This window comes from Chiloscyllium plagiosum, chromosome 4, assembly GCF_004010195.1.
Source record: "Chiloscyllium plagiosum isolate BGI_BamShark_2017 chromosome 4, ASM401019v2, whole genome shotgun sequence".
Classification (NCBI taxonomy): Eukaryota; Metazoa; Chordata; class Chondrichthyes; order Orectolobiformes; family Hemiscylliidae; genus Chiloscyllium; species Chiloscyllium plagiosum.
Window position 1 is genome coordinate 102,529,647 of NC_057713.1, and position 27,089 is coordinate 102,556,735.

General features: G+C 40.9%; 1 protein-coding gene across 1 annotated transcript; it reads right to left on the reverse strand.

Moving 5' to 3' along the window:
• Positions 1-14: 14 nt before the first annotated feature.
• On the reverse strand, positions 15-25,811 carry susd5 (sushi domain containing 5). The gene is made up of 5 exons (XM_043688784.1): positions 25,322-25,811; positions 22,125-22,302; positions 17,616-17,731; positions 8,713-8,901; positions 15-1,882 (listed from the first exon to the last, which is right to left on the reverse strand). Exons 1-5 carry the CDS (start codon positions 25,407-25,409, stop codon positions 642-644), a joined length of 1,812 nt encoding a protein of 603 aa, XP_043544719.1. The 5' UTR covers positions 25,410-25,811; the 3' UTR covers positions 15-641.
• Between the last annotated feature and the right edge of the window lie 1,278 nt (positions 25,812-27,089).

Below are 27,089 nucleotides of genomic sequence, written 5' to 3' on the forward strand. Positions count from 1 at the left end.
TATGGAGAGATTACTTTTTTTTTTAAGTAAGCTGGCCTCATTTTATTAAAGATGAGATTTGATTTTGTTGGCCATTATTCAGAACGGTGTGAAGTAATTTTGTAAAAGATAGTCATATATAAAAATGGAATAAATACAGAGGGAGTAGAATAAATATATATATTGCATTTTCTTGAAATAAAGTTCAATTAATGACAGTATTTTGGATTACATTTGTTAAACACATGCAAACTTACACAGAATCTAAATAGCAATTATTTACAAATCTTTACATGATTCTGACAGGAACCACTTAAAGCTCCCACACTTAATTTTACAAGATTCTTGAGGAAGTTGAGTCAAATTTTATAATGCCCGATTGCAACCGAAGGAGAAGGTATCCCTGCCCAGAGGTTATTGGTACACCCATCATTCTTCCATTGGAAACACTTTTTGGTTTTGTCTGCTTAACTAATTAAATTCATTGTTGATTCTGCTTAACCCAGGTATTTTAAGCATATTTCTTTGTTATGATGACTATTGAAAGCAACTTGGAATTAAGACAATTCATGCTAGATCAGAATGCTTCCCATTTTAAGTTGGGTCAGTTCTGATAGCCCCACTTTTATTACAGAACCTTTCTCGATCAGCAAAGTTTTAAATTACAGTTTACGCTGCATCTCAATGTGCTCAGTGCGTCTCACCTGTCCCTTTCCATTCAGTTGGTATATGGAAGTTTTCTGGTGTCTGCGTTTGTAGCACCATATCGCCAATATTACTGCTAATACCAGCAGACCAATCACTGCTACGATGACCGCGATTATGGGACCTTTATTTGAGTGCAAACATTTCGGTCCTGTGCAGCTGTCAACAGTGGGGAGCAGTTTGGCCTCTGTGCCATCACTGAAATTCTCCCCTTTGGCAAATGCATCAATAGCGTCTATTTCTGTAAAATCCATCCAAGTCCGAGTACTAGCTTCAGGTGTGCCTAAAGTCAAAGTATTATGGGTTGAAATCTCCTCTGTTTCTGTGGGGATTGGGGCATGATCTACAGGGTATAAACCTTCACTTACTCCAGTGTTTTCCGGAGATGGTGAAGATGCAGTCATTACATCAGGGGATTTCCGGGACTCATCAGCATCTGTGATCAAAAAGGTAGTTGTGTAGAAATTGGCATCTTCAATAGCTTTACTGACACTGACATTTTCAGGTTCTGTAGTTGGTGTTAGTCCGATGTCCACCTGTTTACCTCCTTGACCTGGCATTCTAGTTGGTACATTTATCTGTGTGTAGTGAGTAGCAGAGGTTGTGCTTGGAGTATCTGCCCTGCTGATCTCAATGTAGTTGGAGTGGTCTGTGGTGATAGTAGTTTCACTCTCTACTTCTATTGATCCATCAACTTTCTCACCTTCCTCTGTATTTTCTGATACAATGGGATAGCCATCTACCCAGGTTTCATCTGTACTTGCAATAGTTTCCTTGATAACTTTAGTTTCGTTGTGCACAATGGATGGTTCATCAGGTAAATCTTTGCCTTTGGCTGTTTGGACCCTTTTGGTAACATCAGTCTTCACCCCAATTTGATTGTCACTTGAAGTAATTTGAAGTTTGGACTTCATGTCTGGTTCCTTGGTATCTGGCTGCTCAGTACTGGGAAACACCTCAGAAGGGAACCAAAATAGATGCTTCTGGCTGAGTAATGAAACTGGTGACTCAGTTGATTTAAGTGTTTCTTGGCCATCCTCTCCTATTGATCCATCAGTACCTTCACCTAGTTCATCACCCAGACCTGTCTCACCATCCTCCGAAACAATGAATCTTCCTTGCTCATTAAGATTGGAAAAAGACATTGAGTCTTCATCAGGGAACTTGTCTTCATAGTCAACATGTCCCTCAGTTTTATCTAAAAAAAAACCAAGCATCTTTAAAAATATTAACTTGGATTTAGCTTTCAAGAGTAAGTGAGTTATGACTTTCATGCAGTGGAGAAGCTGACATACAGATACTAATATTACTAAATGTAATTGAAAAATGTCTCTTTTTTTCAGCTATGGATAGACACGATAGATGAGTTAATGTCCTTAAATTAATGGTTACTAAAATACATTTATATCACGAAGTGATCTGATGAGTTGAAGGCTTATTGCAGTGTTGATTTTCACCTATGCTCTTCTGGAGTGTAAGTGTTCTATCCCGCTATCAATAGGAGGAGACAAGGAATCCGATCCTTGGTCTCTGTCCCATCTTGTAAAAAACCTGTATTAGAGCCCCATCCAAAATGGGCCTAGCCCTCTGATTATCCAAGCACCATTCAAAACCACTTGGAAAACAGGCAATGTTAAGAAAAATTCAAAAGTTTTGAATTGTACTTTTTGTCTTGAGCTAAGTCCAAGTTATGTTGAGATTTTTAGAGAGCTTGTTGCCAAAATGCCTAGTAAGTTCTCTCTCTGTATCTAAACAAACTCACTGCACAAATGCCCCTATGGTGTGTCTCCCATCCAATTTTCAGTATGTCTTGCCACAACTCAACATTTTGAAGATGTCTGGCCAAAGACCAGCATCTCTTACATCTCTACTATCTTTAAAATGTGGCAGTGCACCTGACATTTCCATTCCAAAACTGCTCTGCTCATTGAAAGGCATGTCCACAAGATGTCCTCAGACCATAGCATTTACTAGGAAAATTAGGCCATTCGGCCAATCAAGTCTTCTCTGCCTCGTATATTATTTTTCTGCCTCGTATTCTAACTACTGCTAGGAAGCCTGTTCATTACTCCCATCGGGGTCCTTTCTTTTGCAGTTCCTCAGCTCTATTTAGACTAAAGCCCGAGTTATGCAATTCACCAAGATTCTGGTCCCAGCATAATTCAGGTGGAGCCAGCAAAACAGCTCCCTCTGGCACCAATACCGGTGCCAATGTCCCATGAAGTCAAACCTTCAGCCATGTGTTTACCTCTTTAATCTTTGACCCACAAGCCCACTGCTCATATTGTAATCCAGAGATTATTACCTTTTTAGTTCTGCTTTTTAAGTTAGTCCCTAGCTGCTCATATTCCCTCAGCAGAACCTGATCACTTGTTCTCCTAAATTACTGCTGCCTATGTGAACCACAGTAACTGGATCTTTCCCCTTTGACTCCAAGGTATCAACCCAGATGAGATAATCTGAGCCCGAGCCCAAGCACCAAGTGGACAATATAACCTTTGAAACTCTTGATCCTGGCTACAGAGAACATTGTCTATTCCCCTGACTACAATTACATTTTTCTGCCCTCTCTTGAATAGCTCCCTATACCATGGTGCTTTGGTCAGTTTGTTCATCCTCCCTACAGTCCCCCATTCTCCTCCAAAGAGACTGCAAGAACGTTAAACCTAAGAAAACCTGATGCCTCATACCCAGCTGGAGGAGAAACCACACATGCACCTTTTGGCAGTCTCCACTCAGGACTCTGCTTCCACCCTACCTGCTCCCCCCGAGCCTTGAAAGTTCAATTTGAGAAGGCAAAATTACCCTTGGCATGCCTAGCCCAACTAGAAATGATTGCTTCCCCGAGGTTCACCACACCAAAGCTCCAGGGCTAATGACCCATACATTAGAGCTCCCTCCATCCCACATACAGAACCATCAATATAGTTAGATACATGTGCGTGGGTTTCCTCTGGGTGCTTCAGTTTCCTCCCACAGTCCAAAGATGTGCAGGTTAGGTGGATTGGCCATGCTAAATTGTCCACAGTGCCCAGGGATGTGCAGGCGAGGTGGATTTTCATGGGAAATGAAGGGTCACAGGCTTGGACTGGGTCTGGCTGGCATGTTCTTCAGAGGGTCGGTGTGGACTTGAGGGGCCAAACAGCCTGTCTCCATACTGTAAGGCTTCTATGAACGTCGTGACCGAGAAAGAAGAAAATGTATTGAAGGTACTTTGGTGACACTAAATGTGCACGTAAATATTGTTGACTATTAATTACATTGAGATGGATCTCATTGCAATTGTCACACAATTCTGCCACAGCGCCTGCATAACCCACATCACTCACACCCCTATAATATTCTGCCCTTTTATATCATCCCATTATCCAGTACTTGGCCCATAACTTTGTATAGTTGTTTCAGGTGCTCATCTAAATTGTCCTTCAATGTTTTGAAAGTCCTTGTTACTACTATTCTTTCAGGCAGTATGTTCCAGACACTCTCAACCTCTAGGTGAAAATGTTTTCCACAAATCCCCTCTAAACTGCTCATTATTTTAATCCTCTGCCTTCTGGTTATTGATCCCTGTATGATGGAAAAATGTTTCTCCCTATCTACCCTGTCTATGCACCTCAGAACTTTGTACACATCAATCAGATCCCACATTAGCTTTATTTGTTCTAAGGAAAACAAGCCCAGCCTATTTAGTCTCTCTTCATAGCTAAGTGACCCCAGCCCAGGCAACTTTCTGGCAAATCTCTTCTGAAACCTCATCTAATGCAAATCACTTACTTACTATATAATGGTGATCAGAACTGCACATAATGCTTTAGCTATGGTTTAACTTACATTGTATACAACTCCATCATGGCCAACTTATTCTTGTATTCAAAAGATTGACTGATAAAGTATCCAATATAACTTTTTAACCACCACCTCTATCTGTCCTGCTATTTTCGCCGATCTATGGATATTCTCTCTATTTCCTAGGGTTCAATCTTCACTCCCTTGTTAGTCCTCCTAAAATGTAGCACTTCACACTTTTCAGGATTAAATTTCATTTGGCACTGTTCAGCCCATCTGACCAGTCTATCTATATCATTCTGTACCCTAGGCTTTTCTCTTTGCTCTTTCTCTCACCGATTGTCTTGGAATTTTACCAACAAATGTGAAGAGGAGGAAAAATTTCACCCTGTAATTGAGATTAGCTGAATGATGACAGTACATATTTAACATATTCCCCATAAGTGACTAACTCCAAGAACACTGCTGTTGTTTTGGAGTTGCATAAGATTTGTTTTAGTTGAATACGGTTACATCAGTGATGATGTTACACTCAATAATATTATACTCGAAAACTAGTTCAAATATCAGGAGTACCCCAATTAGTTTATATTGATGCTGAAATAAAAATGTTTATTTATTAACAGGAAAAATTAAACTTTTTAAATTACTTTTTGTCTTGCAGTAATGTGCAAGTTAAACTAAATACAATTTGCAAATATGTTTTGGGGAAAGAAATCTGCCATCCTTACCTGGTTTAGCTTGCATGGGACTCTAGTCTCACAGAAATATAGTTGCCCTCTGGGCAATTGGGGATGGGAACTAAATGCTGGCCTGTGCATTAGGGCTTCCAAACACTTTTTTAGGCAATTGAGATGAAAATAAGTACAGTTATCAAATTATCAGTTTGAAATCTCTGTTTTTACTTGCAACAAATTGTAAAAGATTCCTTTTCCTTACTTGAACCAGTCCAACTGCAGAAAGTTAGTTTTGGCACAGGCAATCTAGCCAATCTGTTGAAGGCATAAATGCTTCTATTCATTAGTCTGACATCAAAGAAAACAAAGTTGGTTTCCCTTATCCTAAGGTTCACGTTTCCTTTTCCAGAATGACACTAATGGGTGTGTTCAATATTGGATAATAATTTCTGTCTGGGTTGAGGTTACCTTTGTAGAAAGTAACCTGGCCTCAGTGTTGGCATTTAGCAAGGAAGTGTGATGGTGGTTATATTTAGCAGCTAAAAATGGTTCCAATGAATGGTACTTCATCTCCCCTCCTCCAACTTACTGAATTATTTTCAATTGCATGAAGGACAGAATGCAGCTCCATCTTTAGAAACGAAACATGCAATCTTCGTGGGTTTTTTTAAGTCAAATGCTATGCCACACAGTTATCATCCTAAACAACCTCCTGGAGCTTAGAAAGATGAACTCTGTATTACAAGATGAGTGCAAGGTAAATTTCCCTACAAACAGTGCATCTAGGCTGCATCTTCTCTCTCTCTCTGTCTGTCTGTCTCTCTCTCTCTCTCTGTCTCTCTCTCTCTCTCTCTCTCCCCCTCTCTCTCCCCTCCTTCCCCCCCACCCCCCAACCAACTCTCTTTTCCTGTGTATGACTCCACCAACAAGTGAGCATTTCTATTTGAGAATAAGATTGGCAACAACAGCATGATCTCACAGTCCCAAACACTGGCCTCACTTCACAGCTTAGCTGTGGTAAGCTGTTTGCCGTAATTGTGGTTTCATACCCCTGTCCCTTCTGATACAGAGTGAATAAAGGAAGTCTCCAAATCCACACTTGTTGCCTCCTGTCCAGGGTAAGCTCAATGTTTCTGTGTTTTCAATAGAACACTGTGTTCATTCATGCCAAGAAAGGAAGCAGGAAGCATTAACTATGAGCAATCATTGTACCTTTGAATGTCCCACAGCTACTTGCCAGCTTGTATTACTTCACACCTATGACATAATCCAAAAGGGTCCTTGTTGAGTCAATTTATATCTGAGATATGTATCTATAATATCTCAACAAGAATCCTTGTAAGAATATATAGCCTATAGTTCAGTAGTTTTCACAAGATCAGACTGTTAAAACCATGAAAAAAAAGGTATGGCACAGAAAAAGGCTATACAGCCCAATTTGTCTGCTCTGATTGAATAAACTAGCAACCCATTCTAATACCACTTTACACCTCCTTGTTTAGTGTGGATATATGCACAGAGTTAAGCTAATCACATCACATCAATCTGGGAAGTAGGGAAAATATGAGGTCATGCATTTTAGCAGGAAGAGTGGAAGAGCTGAATATTATTTAATTGAAAAAGGACTGCAAAACAGGGGAATTTTTGGTATCCTTGTCATAAAACGCAGAAAGTGACTGCATGTTCAGCAAGAGTAGGGAACACTTTATTTCAAGGGAATGGAGTATAAAAATAGAGAACACTTGCTAAAACTGTACTAATCAAACCATACCTACAGTATTGTCAACAGTTTTAATTTCATAAGGAAAGATTCACTAGTATTGTAAGCAGCCCAGAGAAGGTCCACTAGGTTGATCATAGCAATGGAGAGATTTCGTATGAGGAGAGGTTGAATACAATGGGCTTGAACTCTTTGGAGTTTAGAAGAATGAGATATCAAACAATATAAGATTCTTAGGGTGTGACGGAATAGATGCTGAGAAGTTGTGTCTTCTTCTGACACAATCTAGGATGAAAGTATATAATCAGAAAGTAAAGATTGCCCATTTAAGGAATTTATTCTCGAAGTATAGTGAAGTGTAGTGCAATTCATTCCCGCAGAGAGCTGTTGAGGATGGGATGTTAAATATGTGCAAGATTGAGGTAGACAGATTTTTAATCAGTAATTGAGGTTGATGAGGAAATGTTAGCAAAGTGAAATTGAGGATTGTTAAATCAGCCATGATCTTATTTAATGGTGGAACAGACTGACTTACCAAATGGCCAACTTATACTCTTATGTCTTATGGGCTTGTGATCTTAAGTTCCAGATCCAGATTCAGGATTGTTTTAACTGAACTGAGGGGTCCACCTCAGGCACCAAAATGGGAAGTGAATTTCAGACACCCATCACCCTCTGGGTGAGAAAAAGGTTTTCCTCTAAAATAATTAAAATAGATGTGGCTAACAGGTAGATGGCAAAGAATCCCTCAGATTCCCTCTAAATAATCTACCAAACACTCTGCCCCCTGGTAATTGACTCTATCCAAATTCTTCATTATTTTGTACAGCTCTTGAGTTACCCTTCAAACTCCTCTGTTCTAAGGAACCAACCCTAGCCTATTCCCTATCCCCTCACCCTCCACATGCATAACGTTGCACTTCCATGCTGTTTCAAAGCACATTGCAGCCAATGAAATGCTGTTGAAGATCAGTCAATGTTGGAAATGTAGGAAATGCAGGAGCCAATGAAGGAGATCCAGATTTATTTTTAAGAATTCTTACATGGTCCATATCCTGGTAAATAAACACGCACAGCAGTGCAGTGTTTAATGATGCCTCAGAGATTTCTTTGCTACTTAGAAATAGCCATAATCTCTAACAGATTCTTGTAACTAAACAGTGACAGATGAGATATAAATCCACTGTACTAGAACATCTAAACTATCTAAACTGATCAATAGTCCAATAAAATATGATAATTCTCAGAAAAATGACTAGCGTGCTTTGGAATTAATAATTTTTTTGGCAATGAGACACTGTGTGTGACAACTGTAGTTTTGATCACATGGAATGGAATAGAATTGCATTAACAAGGATGGAAATCTGACAGACATCTAGGAGTTACTTGACACATATACTTTCATATTCCAAGACCGTGGTTGAAGAAAACATTTCTTGATTTCTAAAATTAAAACCATCTTAACCTCAATTGTTAACATGTCAGCTCCTTGTCTAGTTTTAGAGGAAGGGTCACTATGTATGAACCCATCCAAAGAATGTTCGGTGCTGATGTCAGGGCATAAGTACAAAACATATTCCTCCCTGAACATATCATCTCTGGAATGAAGAAGGTCTGAGAGTGTAAAGCATCATTTAAATAATCAAAAAGCCGTCGTTCATTTTGACATAAGTCCATGCACAATGCAAAACAAAATAAATTTATCTTACAAATAGATCTTTAATATTTTGAGATGGTTTTGGCAAAGTGCAACTGACTGACTAGCCAACATGCAGAATGTCCCAAAGTTGATGCCACAATGCATCCAAATTGATTTAGTATTTAGTGATGTGCATTTTCTCTCACCTTTTATACAGGCTTGAACGAATCCATACCATTCTCCACAGCTATCACACAATAAGCTAAAGGCTTTCTCCCTGTTGGCCATGATATAACCTTGGGCGCAGACATAAAGCAGTTCATCACCCATTTCAATTCCAGTGTGGCCCTGGAGAATGGTATTGGGAAAGGATGGAGGGTCTCCACAAGGTTTACCTGCAAGAAACAGAAGATCTTTAGTCTTATATCAAGTGTGAAACAGTCACTCAGATCAGGTTTATTCCCTCTATAGATTTCACCCTCTGTGTGATTATCTCTGACAATCCAGAGTTCTGGCATTAGTGAGGAGGAGGATGGCAGCTTACGGTTGGTGACAAATCAAAGAGAATGTATTTTAGATCAGAGGCTGAATGTATTGGTTGCTGCAACAGTGAAGCTTATTCTGCATGAAAGATGTATATATTACTCTAGTTCATTACTCTAAACCACTAGGTTAATTCATAATGCTGTCAGGAAAATTAACAGAGGGCAGAAAGTGTGGCCTATGTTATGATTCACCTTAAGCGAAATGTTTGATTAGATTAGATTCCCCTACAATGTGGAAATAGGCCCTTCGGCCTCACAAGTCCACACCAACACTCCGAAGAGTAACCCACCCAGACCCATTTCCTTCTGACCTAACACTATGGGCAATTTAGCATGGTCAGTTCACCTAACCTGCACATCTTTGGACTGTGGGCGGAAACCAGAGCACCCAGACGAAACCCACGCAGACACGGGGAGAATGTGCAAACTCCACACAGACAGCCACCCAAGGCTGGAATCAAACCTGGGACCCTGACACTGTGCTGCAGCAGTGCTCACCACTGAGCCCATGTTGATTACTGCAATTATCATGTTCAGAGACTTCTCATATGCATTAAAAGGGGAATTATGTGCTTGCATAAGCTGAATTTTGCCAACCCAGTCATGATAGGCTTAATAGGTGATGATCAGGAAAGAAGTAGGAAAAGATGTCCACATTGCTCCTGACACTGTCCCACCTTGGGTGACTCCCCAGGGGTGATCGGCACAATAATTGGCAGCCCCTCTCTATTCACACAAACAATGAAGACCTCAGTCATGGGTAATTTTCCCTCAAAACTACAACTTTCTCAGATGTTACATTTGGGAGCCTAACACGACTTCTTGTCAGGAGTCAACAGGCCATGGGTGGCTGAATTAAGTTGCAGCTTCAAAGAGTCACTAATCTCATGAGTCCAGCAAAGGCACTGAAACTCTCCTGGAGGTGTTACCTCTCTACCCTAAGACCCCTTTGTCATCATTTGCACCAGTGAAGGGAGAGACCTTCATTAGCATCTCTCCCTTGAGGTACACCCTAACTCTCCCCCCTTCTCCAGTAGCATTTGCCTTTCCAGTGAGTCTGCTAGCAAACCTGCCATTACTAAGGGCCTTCCTGTTATAACTCCCACTTTCCTAGTCTGTCTACCATCCTCATCTGACTGGCAAATACGTTAATGCTCAGTTAGGATGCCACCTCACATTAAGTTGGACTAGCAAGTGCACTGAGTCCAGTAGCTGCATATTCTCCAGATAGCTATAGGAAAGTGGAGCCCTATGTTCCAAGTGTTGAATCTTTCTGTCTGGGAGAGCTACAGAATGGGAATATTTATGTACAGTCTCCAACAAAGCTTAAAAGACAGGTAATCATAAGAAGAAATCATTGGTCAGTAGTGCAATTTTTCAGTATGAGTCCAGACAAGGTTCGGTGTATTGGCCAACTCATGCATATGCCAAACATATACACCTTTATATAAAAGCATGGGCCAATGAATATTCACAGCAACAAACAAGGATGTAAGGGTAATGAAATACAGAACAAAAATACATCTGTAAATCAAAACATATATTTGCATAGGCTAATGAATTAGTTACACATAGAATTATAGAAATAACCTTTGAAATATGTAAATTAACAATGACAGACAAGTATGGGGCTGTAATATAAATGCACATAAATCAATTCAGCATAAAGGACCAAAAGTGATCAGTGATACTTTACCTAGTGATGCTTTATCAGTCTCCTGGGCAGGTCTCTTACTGTCACTTGACCAGCCAAGGCAAAACTGTGTTCATCTCTTAGCAGCGTAAATTTCAATATGTTACCTTACAGCCACACGTTAAGAGTGAAAAGCAGCTGATTTGGTTGGAGGGTGGTGTTGAGGTATTGGGTGACCTCAATGGCACTTGAGCCAATGTTCCAGTTGCAGTATAACTCTATAATCTATTGGGTGTACCCAGCATTTCACAGGTTATGCATTTTAGACTAGTGGCTACTTTCCAAATCAAAGGTTTCCGCTGACATCATGATTGGCATGATTAAATTATAACCATGTATATTTTCCAGGGAATTTTTAAAAATTATTTGTAAGAGGTAGCATTTATGCTTGAAATTAGCATTCATTTGCTGGTGCTGATTGCTGCTATCTTGGCAGTGTTTCCCTTCAGCAATTGGGCATAACTTTATAACTAATTTACTACAAATCAATTGTATGCCAGAACATTGTTCAAGTAAGGGAATAGTGTGCACAAACACATTACAACATTATACTAAGATATAGTCCAGCTCAATAGTAACATTAACTTGCAGGACATTACTGTGAGATTCATTGATGGTGCCTGTCTTGGTTAATAGAGATGTTCATCAGGGAATGGTCTGCAAATATGAGACCACTGTATTTCCACAGATGCTTTTTGATCTGCTGAGTATTCTCAACTTTCTTGATCTATGCTATCAGATCAAAGGATAGAGAGGGACAATAGTTGCATTCCCAAATATCCAGCCATATTGTCATCCACAACTGAATAAGACTCAGCATTGAGAGCAGACTCCCTACTTTGAGGTTTCCATGTCAAATATGCCCAAAGAATTCACTTCCTCTGCAAGTTTATTTTTATATTTTATGTCCATGTTGTTTGTATTAACTCTCAGGTTAAATAAATACAGAACGATTTATTTATATCACATCTCTTGCAGCTGCAGAATATCTTAAAGCACCTTACAGCCAATGAAGTACTTCTGAATTGTAATGTTGGAAACATACGGCCAATTCGTGCAAACAAGATTCTACATCTAATGACAGAGTGACGAAATAATTGTGAAGTTGACACAAAAAAAAGTTGCCCTATTCTTCCAATCATGTCTTAGGGTCTACTACAAACCTTCAGACTCCCATAACTATCTGGGCAACACATCATCCCATCCAGTATCCTGCAAGAATTCCATCCCATTCTCCCAATTCCTCGGCCTCCATCACATCTGCTCAGATGAGGAGACATACCACTTGCAAGCATCCCAGATGTCACCTATTTTGAACAATGCACTTCTCTTCCCTCCGTCATCCAGTCAGTCCTCCGCTGCACCACCTCATTCCCTGTTCCACTGCTCTAAACCCCCTCCCCCTCACAACGTGATAATGACAGAGTCCCCTTATCCTCACGTACCACCCCATTAGTCTTCACAGCCAATGCACCATCCTCAAATACCTTCGCCAACTTCAACTAGATCCCACCACCAAGAACATCTTCCCCTCCCATCCCTCTCAGCCTTCCACAAGGACCATTCTCTCCGTCAGTCTTTGGTTCACGCCACCCCAACCACCGAACCCCCAGCTACCTTTCCCCTGCAACCAGAAGAGATGCTCAACCTGCTGGTACACAACCCCCTCACCTCCACCCACGGCCCCAAACAGTCCTTCCAAGTGAGATGGAGGTTCACCTGCCCCTCTGTCAACCAGTTTACTGCATCAGGTGCTCCCAATATGGTCTTCTCTACATCAGGGAGACTGAACGAAAACGTAGGGAATGGCTCACTTGGCATTGCAGCTGGGCCTACAGGAGCCGACCGGACCTCCCAGTCACTGCCCATTTCAATTCCCCCAACCACTTCTTTTCTGACATGACCATCCTTGGCCTCCTCCATTGCCAACACAAAGCACAGGACCTATTGGAGGAACAATGCCTTAACTTCCGTGTTGGCACCCTACAGCCCAGAAGACTCAACACTGAGTTCTCCAATTTCAAATAACCTCCATCCCCATTTCCCGACTCCCTTTCCAGCCCCTCCCCCTCCCTGCCACTGCTCACTGTCACCAACCAGATTCATTCCTCCCATTGACCAACCAGGTTGTACTCTCTCCCTGTCTTCACCTATCCCCATTTCACCATCCTGACCCCCCCACCCCCCACTTTATCTGCAGCACCCCACACACCCATCCTCTGAAGAAGGGTTACTCCTGAAACATTGACTTCTGCACCTCCTGGTGCTGCCTTGCTTGCTGTGTTCTTCTAGCCTCCTACCTGTTTACTTAGGATCAGTTACATCCATGTAATAACACAGATGGAGCCTTGGTTTAACAACTTCTCCAAAAAACTGCACATCTAACATAGCAGCAATCGTTTAATACTGCAATGGGGAACGTCAACCTATATTATGTGCTTGTGTGTGAGATGGAATACAGACCCAGAATGTACATACTTTATTGCTTGATCAAAGTAACAGTTCAACTTGGGAGTGTTGGGAAGAAAAAGTGTTCAGAAAGTTTGTGAAGCTTTTAAAATATTTTTAAGAATTATTACCTTGTTTGTTGGCTGGATGCAATGCTGGAGGTTATTTCTGCTTCAGGAGGTTATTTCAGAGACCATTATTCCCAACGTCAATGTTAAACAGTACTAAGAGGTAATAGGTGTATTGGATATAATCTTCCAAAATTTGATTCTGTTAAATGAAGCTGATTTATTGTACAATTGAGCTTTAAGAATTTTACCAGAACAGAACCTGATACCATATTAAATGGTACCACAATCTAACATGCAGGCAGCTTGACCAAGGTTCAAAAAGATAATTAAATAGCATTGCAGCTTCATTTAACAAATTTTAAAATTTAATATAAAACAAGGCCAATTTTAAATAGCTAATTCCCCAATTGATTTCAATCCTAAATTTTTAAAATAAGGTATTATCACTTCAACATTTAACCATCTCCTCAGAATATCTAACAAGTTCATAGGTGAGCTACCACGGGAACAACCATTTTGTTTTAAAATGTATGGAAATAAATAAAATAAAATTATTTTGTGAATCTTATGAAATAAACAAATGGGAATGGACAAAGGATTCGCTAGTTAATTGGTGCTTGTTATAACATGGTTTATTGAGATGTTCCTATGATTTAACGCTTGCATCATTAACCAGAGATTAGCCAAAAATAGACAAAAACTACTCCTAGTTGAATCCACACAGAATCTATATAATTGCAGCCCATCCTATGCAATCAATCTCTGCATACAGTGTGTCCCTGGACATCCTATTATTCAACAGGAGTTGCCTATTACCTGCAATATACCAGGGCAACCAACAAATCACAGCTCTTTCCTACAGCCAAACAGTCATATCTAGCTTTTTCAATATAAGTGCAACCAGCAGCTCAACACGTTCAAACACTGTGACAACCACAACTGTCCAGAAAATATTACTCGCATAATCACATCACATAATGGCAAACCTTTACAAAATAAAGTATTAACAGTGACTTTAAAGCAGGTTTTCAGAATGGTTACACATAACAAATATTTACAAAATGTCCCCAGGTACTTAGAACCATGTATTAAACCAGAATTTAACCCAGAGCTACATAAAGCACTGTTATGGCAGATGGTGCAAAGCTCAATGAAGTAGATTTCTAAAGAGCATCTTAAAGTAGGAAAGCAAGGACTAGAGGCAAAGAGTTTTCAGGAGGGAATTCCAGAGTTTGGAACCCTGGCAGTTGAAGGTGCAGCCACCAATGGTGGACTGCATAAAATCAGGGAGGGAGTTGGAGAAGAGACTTATGACAGTAATGAAATGTTGTTTGAATGGCTTTTAAAATCTGAATCTGAGCCTGCATAATCTAGACAATAGTGCCTTTCATGTTGTCAATTCCCCATTAAACTGTTGTCACATTCAACCATTGGCAAAGCACTGTTCTCTATTATCAGGACTGGTACTTGGAAATTAAAATTCGATCATTAAAATTACACTTTAATAACAGGTAAACACAATTACAGCTGTCCTACACACAATGGATCAGCAGAGGAATAAATGGTCCATAATACTGAACCAAAAAACAATCAGTTTCAATCACTGACTTGTACTGCATTAATATATATTATCCAGTATAATGGTCTACATTCCTGCAGAATCCCTGGACCAGAGAGGAGAAGTATTGGCAATAATCCCTGATCCTAAACATTGTTCTGTGAATCCTCCACCAAAAGATACAGATGAGTGAGAACACAGGCCAGGGTTTTAACACTTAGTGAGTCCTGCCTGACCATCAAAATGTAGGATCACACAGAAGGAAAAGATTTGGGATCTATTGAGTTGCATCCAAGCATTGAAAGACAAAGTACTGGAGGAGGGGGATATCATTCAAAGTATTCTCAAATAAGTTTACTTTGGCTGAATCTCAGGGTTTCTTTGGTAAGTGCAAGTTTTATTAAGTATTTTGAAGGAATTCTCACTGAGAAACCCAGCGCAACTTCTTGCTGTACATTACATAACCTCACTTTATTAACTACTTACAGTTCTGCAACGTCATCCCTCATATTCCATTCTAGCCCCATCTGAACCATTGCCATTCCGACAACAACTCACTATTCACCAGATATCTGCTCAATGATCAGCACACCGTGACATCTTTGAAAGGCCTCTGTGCACCCGGCCAAGCATTGGCAAACAGCATTCTTAATAGCAATGTAATGGCACAACAGTGGCAAAGCCACACTACTCATGGCAGACAGACAGCATGGCTGACTCTCCCAAGACTATTCTCTCATCCTAGTCACTGTTTAACCACCATGCCACACAATCTGTCATTAGTTACATCCTGTCTAATCACCCTCTCTAAGTCACTGTTTTTCTGTCCCTAATTCACTGTCATTGTCCGAGAAGGGATTAGGCAAGCAATCGGGCAATTTGAAACATTGGCTTTTATTGACAGGTAGAGCAAACACAAATGAAACAAATAAAGGCTGCATTTTATCCCTGAAATGAGACCCAAATGCTGGCATCTGTACCCAGCTCTGATTTGCTGGAACCGAGTGTCAACAAGGTTATATATCTGACTTATAGCCCCCATTGGAACTGAGCACTGATAGTGCCCATTCCCACCTTGCACCCTTCCTGACAATTGATGGATGGATCCCCAGGATGTATTGGCCCCAGAACACTGACCAACTTTGACGAGCAAACCCTTGACATGACTGACCAGCCCTGACCAATGTGTTTGCAGCTCCCTGACTGGAGATACACAATTGCCCACATTGCTGGTCCTGGCTATACAGGGCAGAATGCTGCTCGCTCCCTGGACTGCAGTGAGACATGACTCCTGACTGTGAGCATCCCAAGTGGATGACAGACGATGGCCCCTACACTGTTTACAGACTGTGTCATTGATGACACCATGCTTCCCTGATCGGCAGTGCCTACCTCCATTTGGCTGGCTGAGAACTAGTCCATTTCTGTTATGGCATTTTGGTTGAATAAACATATAGCATATTTGTCAGTGCAGACATCTGGTACTTGATATAGGTGTTAGATTGATGTCTCAGTTTGCAAGGTATACTCCCAGATAGGTCCTGGCTAACAAGCATCACAACCAGCCGGACTACAGCTGCACAAGAGAGGACATTAAAATTTGTCAGTTATGGTAGCCCTTGTCTCTGGCTAAAATGCCAATGCACTAACAGGCATGGCACAGCAAGACAAGGCATGGCACAGCAAGACAAGGCATGGATGTTACCAGCATGCAGGTAGGCACTAAGTAAGTTCAGGAGAAAGTGAGGACTGCAGATGCTGGAGATCAGAGCTGAAAATGTGTTGCTGGAAAAGTGCAGCAGGTCAGGCAGCATCCAGGGAACAGGAGAATCGACATTTCGGGCATCGACGTTCCTGAAGAAGGGCTTATGCCCGAAACGTCGATTCTCCTGTTCCCTGGATGCTGCCTGACCTGCTGCGCTTTTCCAGCAAAACATTTTCAGCACTAAGTAAGTTCATGCTAACAGAGCTAGCAAGCAGCCCTGAGAAAGGGCATTCTTGATCCTGGCCCTAAACAGCCTGGCTCTAATTTTAACTGTGCTCCTTGGGTTTTTAATTTCTTCACAAGAGGATTTTTTTTATCTAACCTATCACAGTCTTAACATTTTAAGCACATTGATCAGATTATTCTTCAATAGAAAAATGGAATCCAAGCCAAGTTTATGAAGCTTGTCCTCAAACTTTATCCCTCTCCTTGATAACATTTGAGTGACTATATACTGCACCCTCTCCACTTCCTCAGATGATCTGCCTACAACTGAAAGCAGTTGTGCCAGATGATCTTTAACCAAGGCTCCATTTTCAATAGGTCATGGAGTTTAATTTTCCTTAGAGCTTTACTGAAAAAAAGTGTGTTACATCCAAAGTAAAATTAAAGCTGAGTATATTTTACAGAATGCTCATGGCTGACAGGACTGTATTGACAGTTGTTTCTATAAAAATAAAAGCAAATTTCACTAAATTGGATTCTTACTCAAATTACTCCCTTCCTTGTCAGACTGACTTGGTCAACCTCAGGCTAGGAAAATTGATTAACTGAACCCCAATCCTAAGCCAGTGGAAGTCCTGCCTTTCAACCTTCTTCAAAGTCTTTGCACATATGTTTCCCTCCTCTTTATCTCACTTCAGTTCACAGCACAAATCTTAAATCTGTGCAACTTTACTTCCATTTAAAATACACCGCGTCAGTATAACTAATTTCCAAATTGTCTGTGTAAATATCCCAAAATATAAAAGACATTGTTACCCATTTAAATGATTAACATTTGCCTATGTGAATTGATGCAGCACTAACCTTGATCTTTAATGCAGAATGAATCATATGGACCAGGTGAAGAAGCTGCTTCAGTTTTTACTCGAATGGTTTGAAGGCCCTGTTGGCTAAATCCCATGTTATTGCACATGGTTATCCTGTGTGTGAATAAAACACATTTGATTACTTCTAATCTAGATTGTGAACTACTTGTTAATTTACATTCAATTTTTTCTTCACCTTCTTTCATTAGCAATTTAATTCCCAAATCCCCAAGTCCAGCCCTTTATTCTGCACCATTCTCAGAATAAGAACTCAAACAGGTAAGCTGTTTCAGTACTATACTGTACAATTGTAATTGTGAGAGACTACGCAATTGTTGACACTTTAAAGTGGATAAATGTCTTGCTGATTGTTGGGCTGAGATTCTGCAGGAGTATGGGCAGTGAAAGAGTGACATAATTCTTGCAGAAATAGGGATAAATGACTTTGTCCCTCCAGAATCCTGCCAATTTCTATCAGGTTTGTGATTGGAAATTGGGACAAACCTGTGGAAATTCAGGATGCAGGAATTTAACATGAGCCTGCTGTTCGATTTTGGTCAGGTCCAGGAGAAGGTCTGATAAAGATTAACAGAGTCTTTGTTGTTGGCAAAATTACCTTTACTTAAACATTACAAGATTCAGGATGTGTACAACACCAGACTTAATCTTCACCACAAGGCTGCTAAAGAGAAGTTTTGTAGCTGTCATGTGACAAAACATCACTTCCCATTGATGATGTAGACCACCTTAGTTACATATTTGCATGAACCATTTACACTGTAACAAGGATCTGCAAGTTGGAATCAGAGGGCACTGGCTAACATCACCTCCTGCTGAATATGTTTTTGGATATTTCATCAGATGACCTCCTAACTTCAGAATCTCAATGCCACACTACAGTCATTAGTGAACCATTGTCAAAGCGTCCTGCCCCCACTCACCAGCTGGAATGCCAACTGACATGGCTTTGTTACTGAATAGCTTAATTTTTGATTTTCAGTGACAAATCCTACATCTCCATCATCAGGTTTTTAAAACTAAGAAAATAAATTGCAAAACAAAATTGAAGAACACCATTTTTATTTCTCTATGATGGCCATCTCTCATTTCCCCTAAAATAAGTAGCTCCCCGACAGATATTTGAGAGAGTTTAACAATCAACGAGGGTTTCATGATCACCGTTACTGAGATTTTCTTTATATTTTGGAATTATTAATGAATTAAAATTCTACCTGATGACATAGTATGATTTAAAGTCAAATCATCATACATTAGCCTGGATTTCAGCATGAATAAAATTATTGTGAGGCTACTGTCTCCTTTGAAACTAATTTGCCTTGAAAATTTGCTATAATTCTGGTCAGAACAGACCTGAGCTATCTGGCCAACTCAAAAGGTGCTTTAAGGAAAGATTTAAGAATTGCAACATTGGTGCAGTAAACAAAAGTACTTGAGAGAGAGAAAAGCAAACTCCCAGGGGACACCTAGGTCTCATTGCACCTCCCTCTTTCTCAATCTATCACCATTGAGATAATAATCTGGCTGCCTGTTTTTGCTACCAAAATGGTTAACTTCACATTTATCCACAATAAACTTCATCTGCCATACTAATGTCCATTTACTCAACTTATCGAAATCACACTGAAGAATTGCTGCATCCTCCTCACAGTATACCCTCCTACAAAGCTTTGTGTCATCTGCAAATTTGGAGATAGTACATTTAGTTCCCTCATCTACATCTTTACTGTATATTGTGAATCGCTGGGATCCAAGCACTGATCATTGGCAGCTCCTCAGAAAATGACCAGTTTATTCATATACTTTGTTTGCTGCCTGCCAGCCAGTTCTCTATGTATGTCAGTACACTAACCCCAATCACATGCCCTTTAATTTTACATGTTAAGTTCTTATGTGGGACCTTTTGAATGCCTTCTGAAAGTCCAAGTAAACCACATCCACTGGTTCCCCCGATCAATTCAACTGGTTATATCCTTGAACAATTCCAAATAATTTGTCAAGCATGATTTTTGTTTCATAACTTACATGTGATTCTGTCAAATCCTGTCACTGTTATCCAAGTGGTTGGCTCTGCTGCTTCACAATGCCAGGGACGCAGGTTTGATTCCAGCCTCCCTTTGTAAGTAGTGGGGTTACATTAACTAAATTTCAATCAGTAGGGAATGTTTCAGAGTCTATAGAATCTTGAAAGGTGACCACCAATGCATTCACTATTTCTAGAGTCACTTCTTTATGTATTTTGGTGCTAGATTGTCAAAACCTGGGGATTTGTTAGCCTTTAATCCCATCAATTTCTCCAACACCATTTCCCTACTAAAACTGATTTCCTTCAGTTCCTCTCTCTCACTTCACTCTCTCTGTTCACATAAAACTCATTTTGCGACTATCAGTCTGAGTTGAATTTGACTTGCCCGGATCAGAAGTGAATACATCTGTTAACTGACTATGACACTCAGTTATCTACATTCCTATCATTATAAATCTTGTAATTTCTAGCTTTGTTCAACTCAAATCAAAATTATGAGAGGCATTGATGAAATGATTAGGGAGAGGTTACTTCCATTAGCAGGGACATTGGTAACCAAAGAGCACAGATTTAAGTGAGTTAGCATAGAAATGAGAGAACTTGGAGAGGTATAAAAGTTGGCTGTGGGTTAGACTCGCAAGATGGAAACCTCCTTTCCCTTCATTTCGTAACAGTTTTTATTATGATGCGTTTCAGTGGTCACAGTTCAGTTCAGGCTGAGCACGTGGTGCAAAACTGCTCACATTCTGACACACGGAAACTACAAAACATCCAGAGAGTATCTGATTGTAAGCTATTCCAGTGAAAAAGGGATGGGATGTCATTAAGAGATTAGGGTTGAAGAAGGCGTCTTTGTTCAGTTTCTAACTCTGTTATCCTGGCAATATTTGATACTCAATGGCAAAAACTAAAAGATAATATATCTTGCGTCTTTAACGTTCATAAATTTAAGTAAATAACATTCTTGTTTTTAAGCTAAAGATGACCAATGCACATGAGTTAATAGGAATGCACAATTGTTATTGCCAAAATTTAAGAGTAATCCCTGATTCAGATGTGGTCACAATTTATAATAATTTTTTAGGACATATTTGTTCACTCATGGAATTTATTCCATTTGAAGCCCAATTCCATTTGAGGACAAAGCCGTTAAAATGTCATTTCATCTCATTTGGATGGGTTATAAATCTAAAAATAAGCTCATTTCTCACTATTTAAACAACATTCCGAGTTTGTTTCCTGAATCAATGAAGAACAGACACAACATAGTGAGTTAGAATTGACTATTGCACGCAGTGTTCATGAGTCATTATTATAGACATTCTAGGGTAATAAAAATGTCAGTGATGATTTGTACTGCTCTGAGAGAACATCATCAGATAGTTCTAATTGCTGATTACGACATTGACACTTTTCTGATATTCACCCAACAATGTGAAGACTGACTCATTAAAATGTAAATTATTCGGTTGCATGCTACATAACCATCTCTCCAAAATTTCTCTGCACTTACTGAAGCATAACCAGTTCTGTCCACTGAGCATTTATGAAAGTTAAACTGTTTCCCCTCATTTTATAAGATTCATGTTCAGTTTTGCTTCTCCTACACAGAAAAAAATGTTAACGGTTCAAAGCCGTTGCATGCTGCCGGGGAGGAGTTGATATCTGGGCAATAGATTCTTGTCTAACCATTCCACACCATTCATTTCTTCCCCCGTTACTTAAGAAAGACAGTGGGGGAAGGTTTCCTCTGTCATTCAAACGTCTGTAAATTAGCAGGTTCTAAAAATACTTCAGAAAAGTAAGTTATTCTCTGGATAGAAGCGCAATTAGACAGAAGCACGGTGGCTCCGTGGTTAGCACTGCTGCCTCACAGCACCACTGCCTCGGGGCGACTGTCTGCGTGGAGTTTGCACATTCTCCCCGTGTCTGCGTGGGTTTCCTCCGGTTGCTCCGGTTTCCTCCCACAGTCCAAAGATGTGCTGGTTAGGGTGGATTGGCCATGCTAAATTGCCCATAATGATAGGTGCATTAGTCAGAGAGGGGTGGGTTACTCTTCGGAGGGTCGGTGTGGACTGGTTGGGCCGAAGGGCCTGTTTTCACACTGTAGGGAATCTAATCTAATCAAAAAGATCACAATCCTTGCCAAAAGTAGAGGAAACGGGTGATGAAATAATTTGGAATGGAAACAGATAAATGATTGAAGGTCAGACTGCGAGGAAAGTGGCGTTATAGGAACTGGTGCTTAGAATCAGCATTAATGATATATTTTAATTATAGTCTAGTGAATACAGATATCGCCTGGGATTGAGTTTTTGATGCTGGGCTAAGCGGTTTCAGGGATCTTGGATGGAAATCAATCACGTTATTGCAGGCTGTCATCGGGAAAGCCAAAGTTTTCAGGAAAATTATTCCCCATCCTTTGGGGTGGGATAGGAGTGAGGGGAGATGAGGGAACTTTACCCGATTTGGTTGCCTGCGATCCAGCCAGTGGTACACTCTGTGAAGGCGCACTCCTCCACCGCTCGCCGCAGCTCGTCAGCTGTAGCCAGGCGCGCCCCCTGCTCTCTGCACAATCCTTGGGCCGCGGCCGGGTCCCACTGCGCGCTCCTATTCATTGGCCGGAGAACGAACATTTTCCCTGGGATAAGAAAAAATACAATAAGACACTGCCTCGAATTTCCACTCCCAGATGGTCTGGATGTAAAGTGACCGAACTCCATCACGGCTGTTCATTCACAATTATTTTTATTGACTTTGATTTTCTTGGTTCAGCACTGGAACCACCTCTAATGTAGCCCCAAAGAACATAAACCTAGGTTTCATTAAACTTCTCTTTTAACAATATTCCGAACTTAACATTGAATGTAATCATTTTAGATTATAATCCTGGCTTCTATTTCCTCAGACAGCGTCTTCTGATAAAGTTTGTTCTATTAGCACTTTCTTTAGGCTCGTCTTTTCTTTACACGTGTCTCATTATCTTCCCTCGTTTACCTCGTACATCGTAAATGTCATCATTTCAGTTCTCCTGCCTTCCACTCTTTCGTTGGCCCTTCCTTTTTGATCTCTCCCCCTTCCTTCTTGCCGGTGTGTTTGTAAAAAACCTGACTTCTCCAACTTTTTCCAGCTATAACGAAAAGCTATGACCTGAAACATTAACGCTAAATCTCGCCATAGATGCTGCCTGACCTGATTTTTCCCCATCGTTTCTTATGTTTCAGATTTCCATCATCCACAGTAATTTCATTTTGAGCTCACTATGATCCTTGTAGTTCAGTGTCGCCAATTCTAACCCGGACAGTCCTTCCCTACACAACCTTATTAGAAATGTCCAGCTTTTATCGACTGAGGTTTTTTTTAATTCTCCCCACCCTTCTCTTTCTGGATCTACAGTGATGGATTCCACTTATGAAAGAATCAGAAACCTACAAATTCGCAGCGATTTATTAAACAAGTGATCATGGTTAGCACTGGTTAGCACTGCTGCCTCACAGCGCCATAGACCCGGGTTCAATTCCCACCTCAGACAACTGTGTGGAGTTTGCACATTCTCCCCGTGTCTGCGTGAGTTTCCTCCCACAGTACAAAAGTGTGCAGGTTAGGTGAATTGGCCATGCTAAATTGCCCGTAGTGTTAGGTGTAGGGGAATGGGTCTGGGTGGGTCGCTCTTCGGAGGATTGGTTGGTGCCGAAGGGCCTGTTTCCACACTGTAAGTAATTTAAATCGTCCATGTTAGTGTTTATGATTCATCTGAATTACATCCAAATCCCACATACCAGGTCTACTTCCACCTCTGTTCTTTCTTTGTTCCACCACATCTCTCTTCTCAAATACTGACATGGTTCTTGTTTAAAATCAATGACTCTGATAGTGATTCTAGAGTCATACTCAATGTGTAAGAAAGTCTCTGCTCGTATCTCTCCCCCAAATCGTTATTTAATCTAACCTCTCATTTCTACCATGCTTCCCTCTACAAATGGAATGACTTAAACATAAAGAATTTTTAAAAGCTGCCCTTTTCAATGTTTTTGAAATAATGCTTTCACCATTAATAACGCTTCCCGTTCTTTACAAAATAATGTGTTATAGGAGTCATGACGCCTCGCTTCAAAGACTTTAGTGTATAATAATCTAGCCTGAGACTGCAATGCAGCAGTGAGGCAGTACTGCACAGACATGCCGTGTTCGGTTAAGACTTTGGAGACTCGAACCCATGATTTTGTTTACACACAATTAGGTCATGAAACTTTATCCACCTCATTGGTCTATTTTGCCCTCAAACATTTCGAAATGCAATAGAAACTTAGCAATACGATTTGGTTGTGCTCAGAAGGATGCACAAATCTTCGGTACATCGCTATGAAAGCAAATCAAACGCTGATGTTAAAGTGCAGCGATTTTATTGCAGCATAAATTCTTCATAAATTTAGGCCTTACATTCTATGATGTCTGGGATAAAAAGGTTTAAATGATGTGGGTATGTAGTATTACCTTGAATAAAGACTATTAAGACGACATCTAATTAAGATGGTTAAGATGATTTAAGGATTCGGTCAGGTCAATAGAAGGAAATTATTACCTCCGGTGGGGAAGTCCAGAACAAGGGGGCGGCATTTCTTTAAAACTGGAGACATACTCGTTCAGGGGTGATGTCAGGAAGCACTTCTCCACAGATAGGGAAGTGGAAATCTAGAGATTGTCTTCCCGAAATTGAAGTTATGAACCAATTGAAAAATTTAAAACATGTTGATAGTTTGTTTTGGTAGGGAAGGCTACTCACGATTATAAAACCAAAGCAGGTAGTTGGCGATAAAATGTAGCCAATACCTAACTGGTTGGGTGGAACAGGCTCCCGGGAATAGATAGCCTCCCCCAGTTCCAATGATCTAAACTGTGTTCAGGGACAGACTCCTCTTCCATCGCCACAGGACTTGGAGAAGGTGCAGTGGCTGCGGAATTTCAGTGATCGTTCTCCTTAGAGCAGGGAATGTTTAAATTCGATACAGTGTGGAAACAGGCCCAAGGGCCAACAATTCACCTGACCTGCACATTTTTGGACTGTGGGAGGAAACCGGAGCACCCGGAGGAAACCCACGCAGACACGGGGAGAATGTGCAAACTCCACACAGAGAGTTGCCTGAGGCGAGAATTGAACCCGGGTCTCTGGCACTGTGAGGCAGCAGTGCTAACCACCGTGCCGCCCTTTTAAAGGAGAATTTATTACGGGTGTAAAAACAAACGATCTAGAGAATTCGAATATTAAATGAAGGGAAATGGTTTCCACTGACAAGATGGTCAGCGACGACCAGCGCACACCGATTTGAGCTCATTGGCAGAAGACCCAAAGAGAAGATGGGAGAATTCATTTTATGCAGTGCGCTGCTTCAATCTGGAAGCAGTTTCAAGAATAAATTTCAAAAAGGAATTGAACAAATACTTCAAGATAAAAAAAGAAAACACGTGGCGTTCTACACATCTATCCCTTAAAAGTCTTCCAATGTTATCAGACATTATTCTGCATTCGCCTGCGTAACTGATCAGAAATTACATTAGAAAGCAACTTTATTTGATGCAAGTCCCATCTTTAAAAAAAGCGTTTCCACCGGCGCAGTCTGTTTGCAAACTCCCATTGGCAGAGGTTCTGAGAGTGGACTGACCGTGTGCTCGAACCTGGACGCCGGTGACCAGGAGCAGACAAGCGATCCTCAGGACGGCGGGGATCTGTGGGCGAGAGCTTGGAGCCATCGCTGGGAGAATGGCAAGACGGAGAGCGACAGAGAGTAGACCAAACTGGGCTCAACAGGATAGATCCGTTCACGCACACCCCGGGGCAGAGAGAGAGAGAGCAATGAGCAGGTGAATACTGCACCGAAACCACACCGAAGTCCGGCGAGCAGGAGACACAGCGAGCACTGGAAGTGGCTGGGAAGTTCCGCAGCGGCTTTATCCACACGATATGTTACAGGGAGGGTAAATGTTGGGATGATGTGAAAACTAACACCGCTCCGACAATAAACAGGCGGCCGATAGTATGAAGCTCGGGTGGAAGCGAGGAAAAGTAAGCGAAGAGAGAGAGACTTTTTAAAAGTCCCCAGGCTTGTAATGCCGTTCGATGAGCAAACCCCAACTCAGGAACAACCAGTGCTGAGAGTCTGATCCAACTCATTCCAAGCGTCATTTGATTTCCGTTTTGTTCTCGTGTTTTTCTTCCCCTGCGGTCTCTCAGAGTTCAGTATACACTTGGAAACTTGAGGTTCAGGCTCGGAATGCAGAGATGTCCAAAAAATGTCTGACCCCAAGGGATTATGGAGAGCCTGTTACAAAGGCAGTACCTTACATTTATGTAGCACCTTTAATATGGTAACATACCCCAATGCCCCGGGTTGGAACATCCATACTGCCGGCCCGCTCTGGGTTCTTATAAAGTGAACAGCGGCCTCTAAGCTATAAGGAATAAGCAAACTCCTTACAGATGACCAGATCTTTACTGACAAATCGTTTGATTCTGATAAGTAAATGCAGTAAAATAATAAACGCAACAACAGAAATTGCTGGAGAAACTCAAGTCTGGCAGAATCTGTGCAGAGAAAACAGTAATTTTTCGAGTGCAGTGACCCTTCAGAACTTTTTAAGTTGGTTGTTTATTTAACAGTCTAAAAATCATATACCCCGAGACACTCTCCCTTTGCGGATGTGTAATTTACATTCATGGAAAAGCAAGCGAGTTTCTGAATACTTTCAGCTTTGCTGATTCTGGCTCTCGAGCCCATTGCAAGAAACAGAAATTGTCAGAAACTGACAAAGAAGCCAGCCATGTTGGAAAAGTTCGTTTTTAGTCCCTGTAGCCCTTTTGATAGGGACTGCGCTGCATGGTTGCCGCTGTCTGAGCAGCCAACTTCAGCAAGAACCCAAATATCTGAGTAGGCTAATGGAATAGGCCGTGCTTTATCACCAATCGGGGAATAGGCAGAAGTTGAACAATACAAGGCACAACTCTGGGAGTTCAGGTTTAGTGACACCACTCAAAGTAAGTGAAATGACTCAGAATCAATCCTAATGTTTACGCTTTATTGATAATGACGATGTCACTCTCGGTAATTGTCCACAGATAAATAAAATACCAGTTAAACTGATTTACAGTCACGGACTTCTCGACCTGGCTGTGTTCTCTAGCTAGACTGAATACAATGAGGCCCCTATTTGCAGATCGATCGCTCGTCAGCAAATCGCTGTGAGACTGACAGTCACTAGGGTAAAGGAGCTTGTCCCCGTTTCTGTCGCATTTTATGAAACGAGATTCTATAATCTTGAGATTTCAGGACTGGGAGGACTGAAACGTCTGCTACTTTCTGCAACGAGCTCAGAACGGACTTCTCACACAATAGCCAAATATTCGAAACAAAAACAAAACAGACAAAAACTCAG

Excerpts from the sequence above, each read along its gene's own strand:
- susd5 (XM_043688784.1), bottom strand. The coding sequence starts at position 25,409 with ATGGCTCCAAGCTCTCGCCCACAGATCCCCGCCGTCCTGAGGATCGCT. Across the intron at positions 22,303-25,321 it reads CGTCCAGGTTCGAGCACACG|GGAAAATGTTCGTTCTCCGG; the intron begins GTCAGTCCACTC and ends TTCTTATCCCAG. Across the intron at positions 8,902-17,615 it reads ATTCTGCATTAAAGATCAAG|GTAAACCTTGTGGAGACCCT; the intron begins GTTAGTGCTGCA and ends TGTTTCTTGCAG.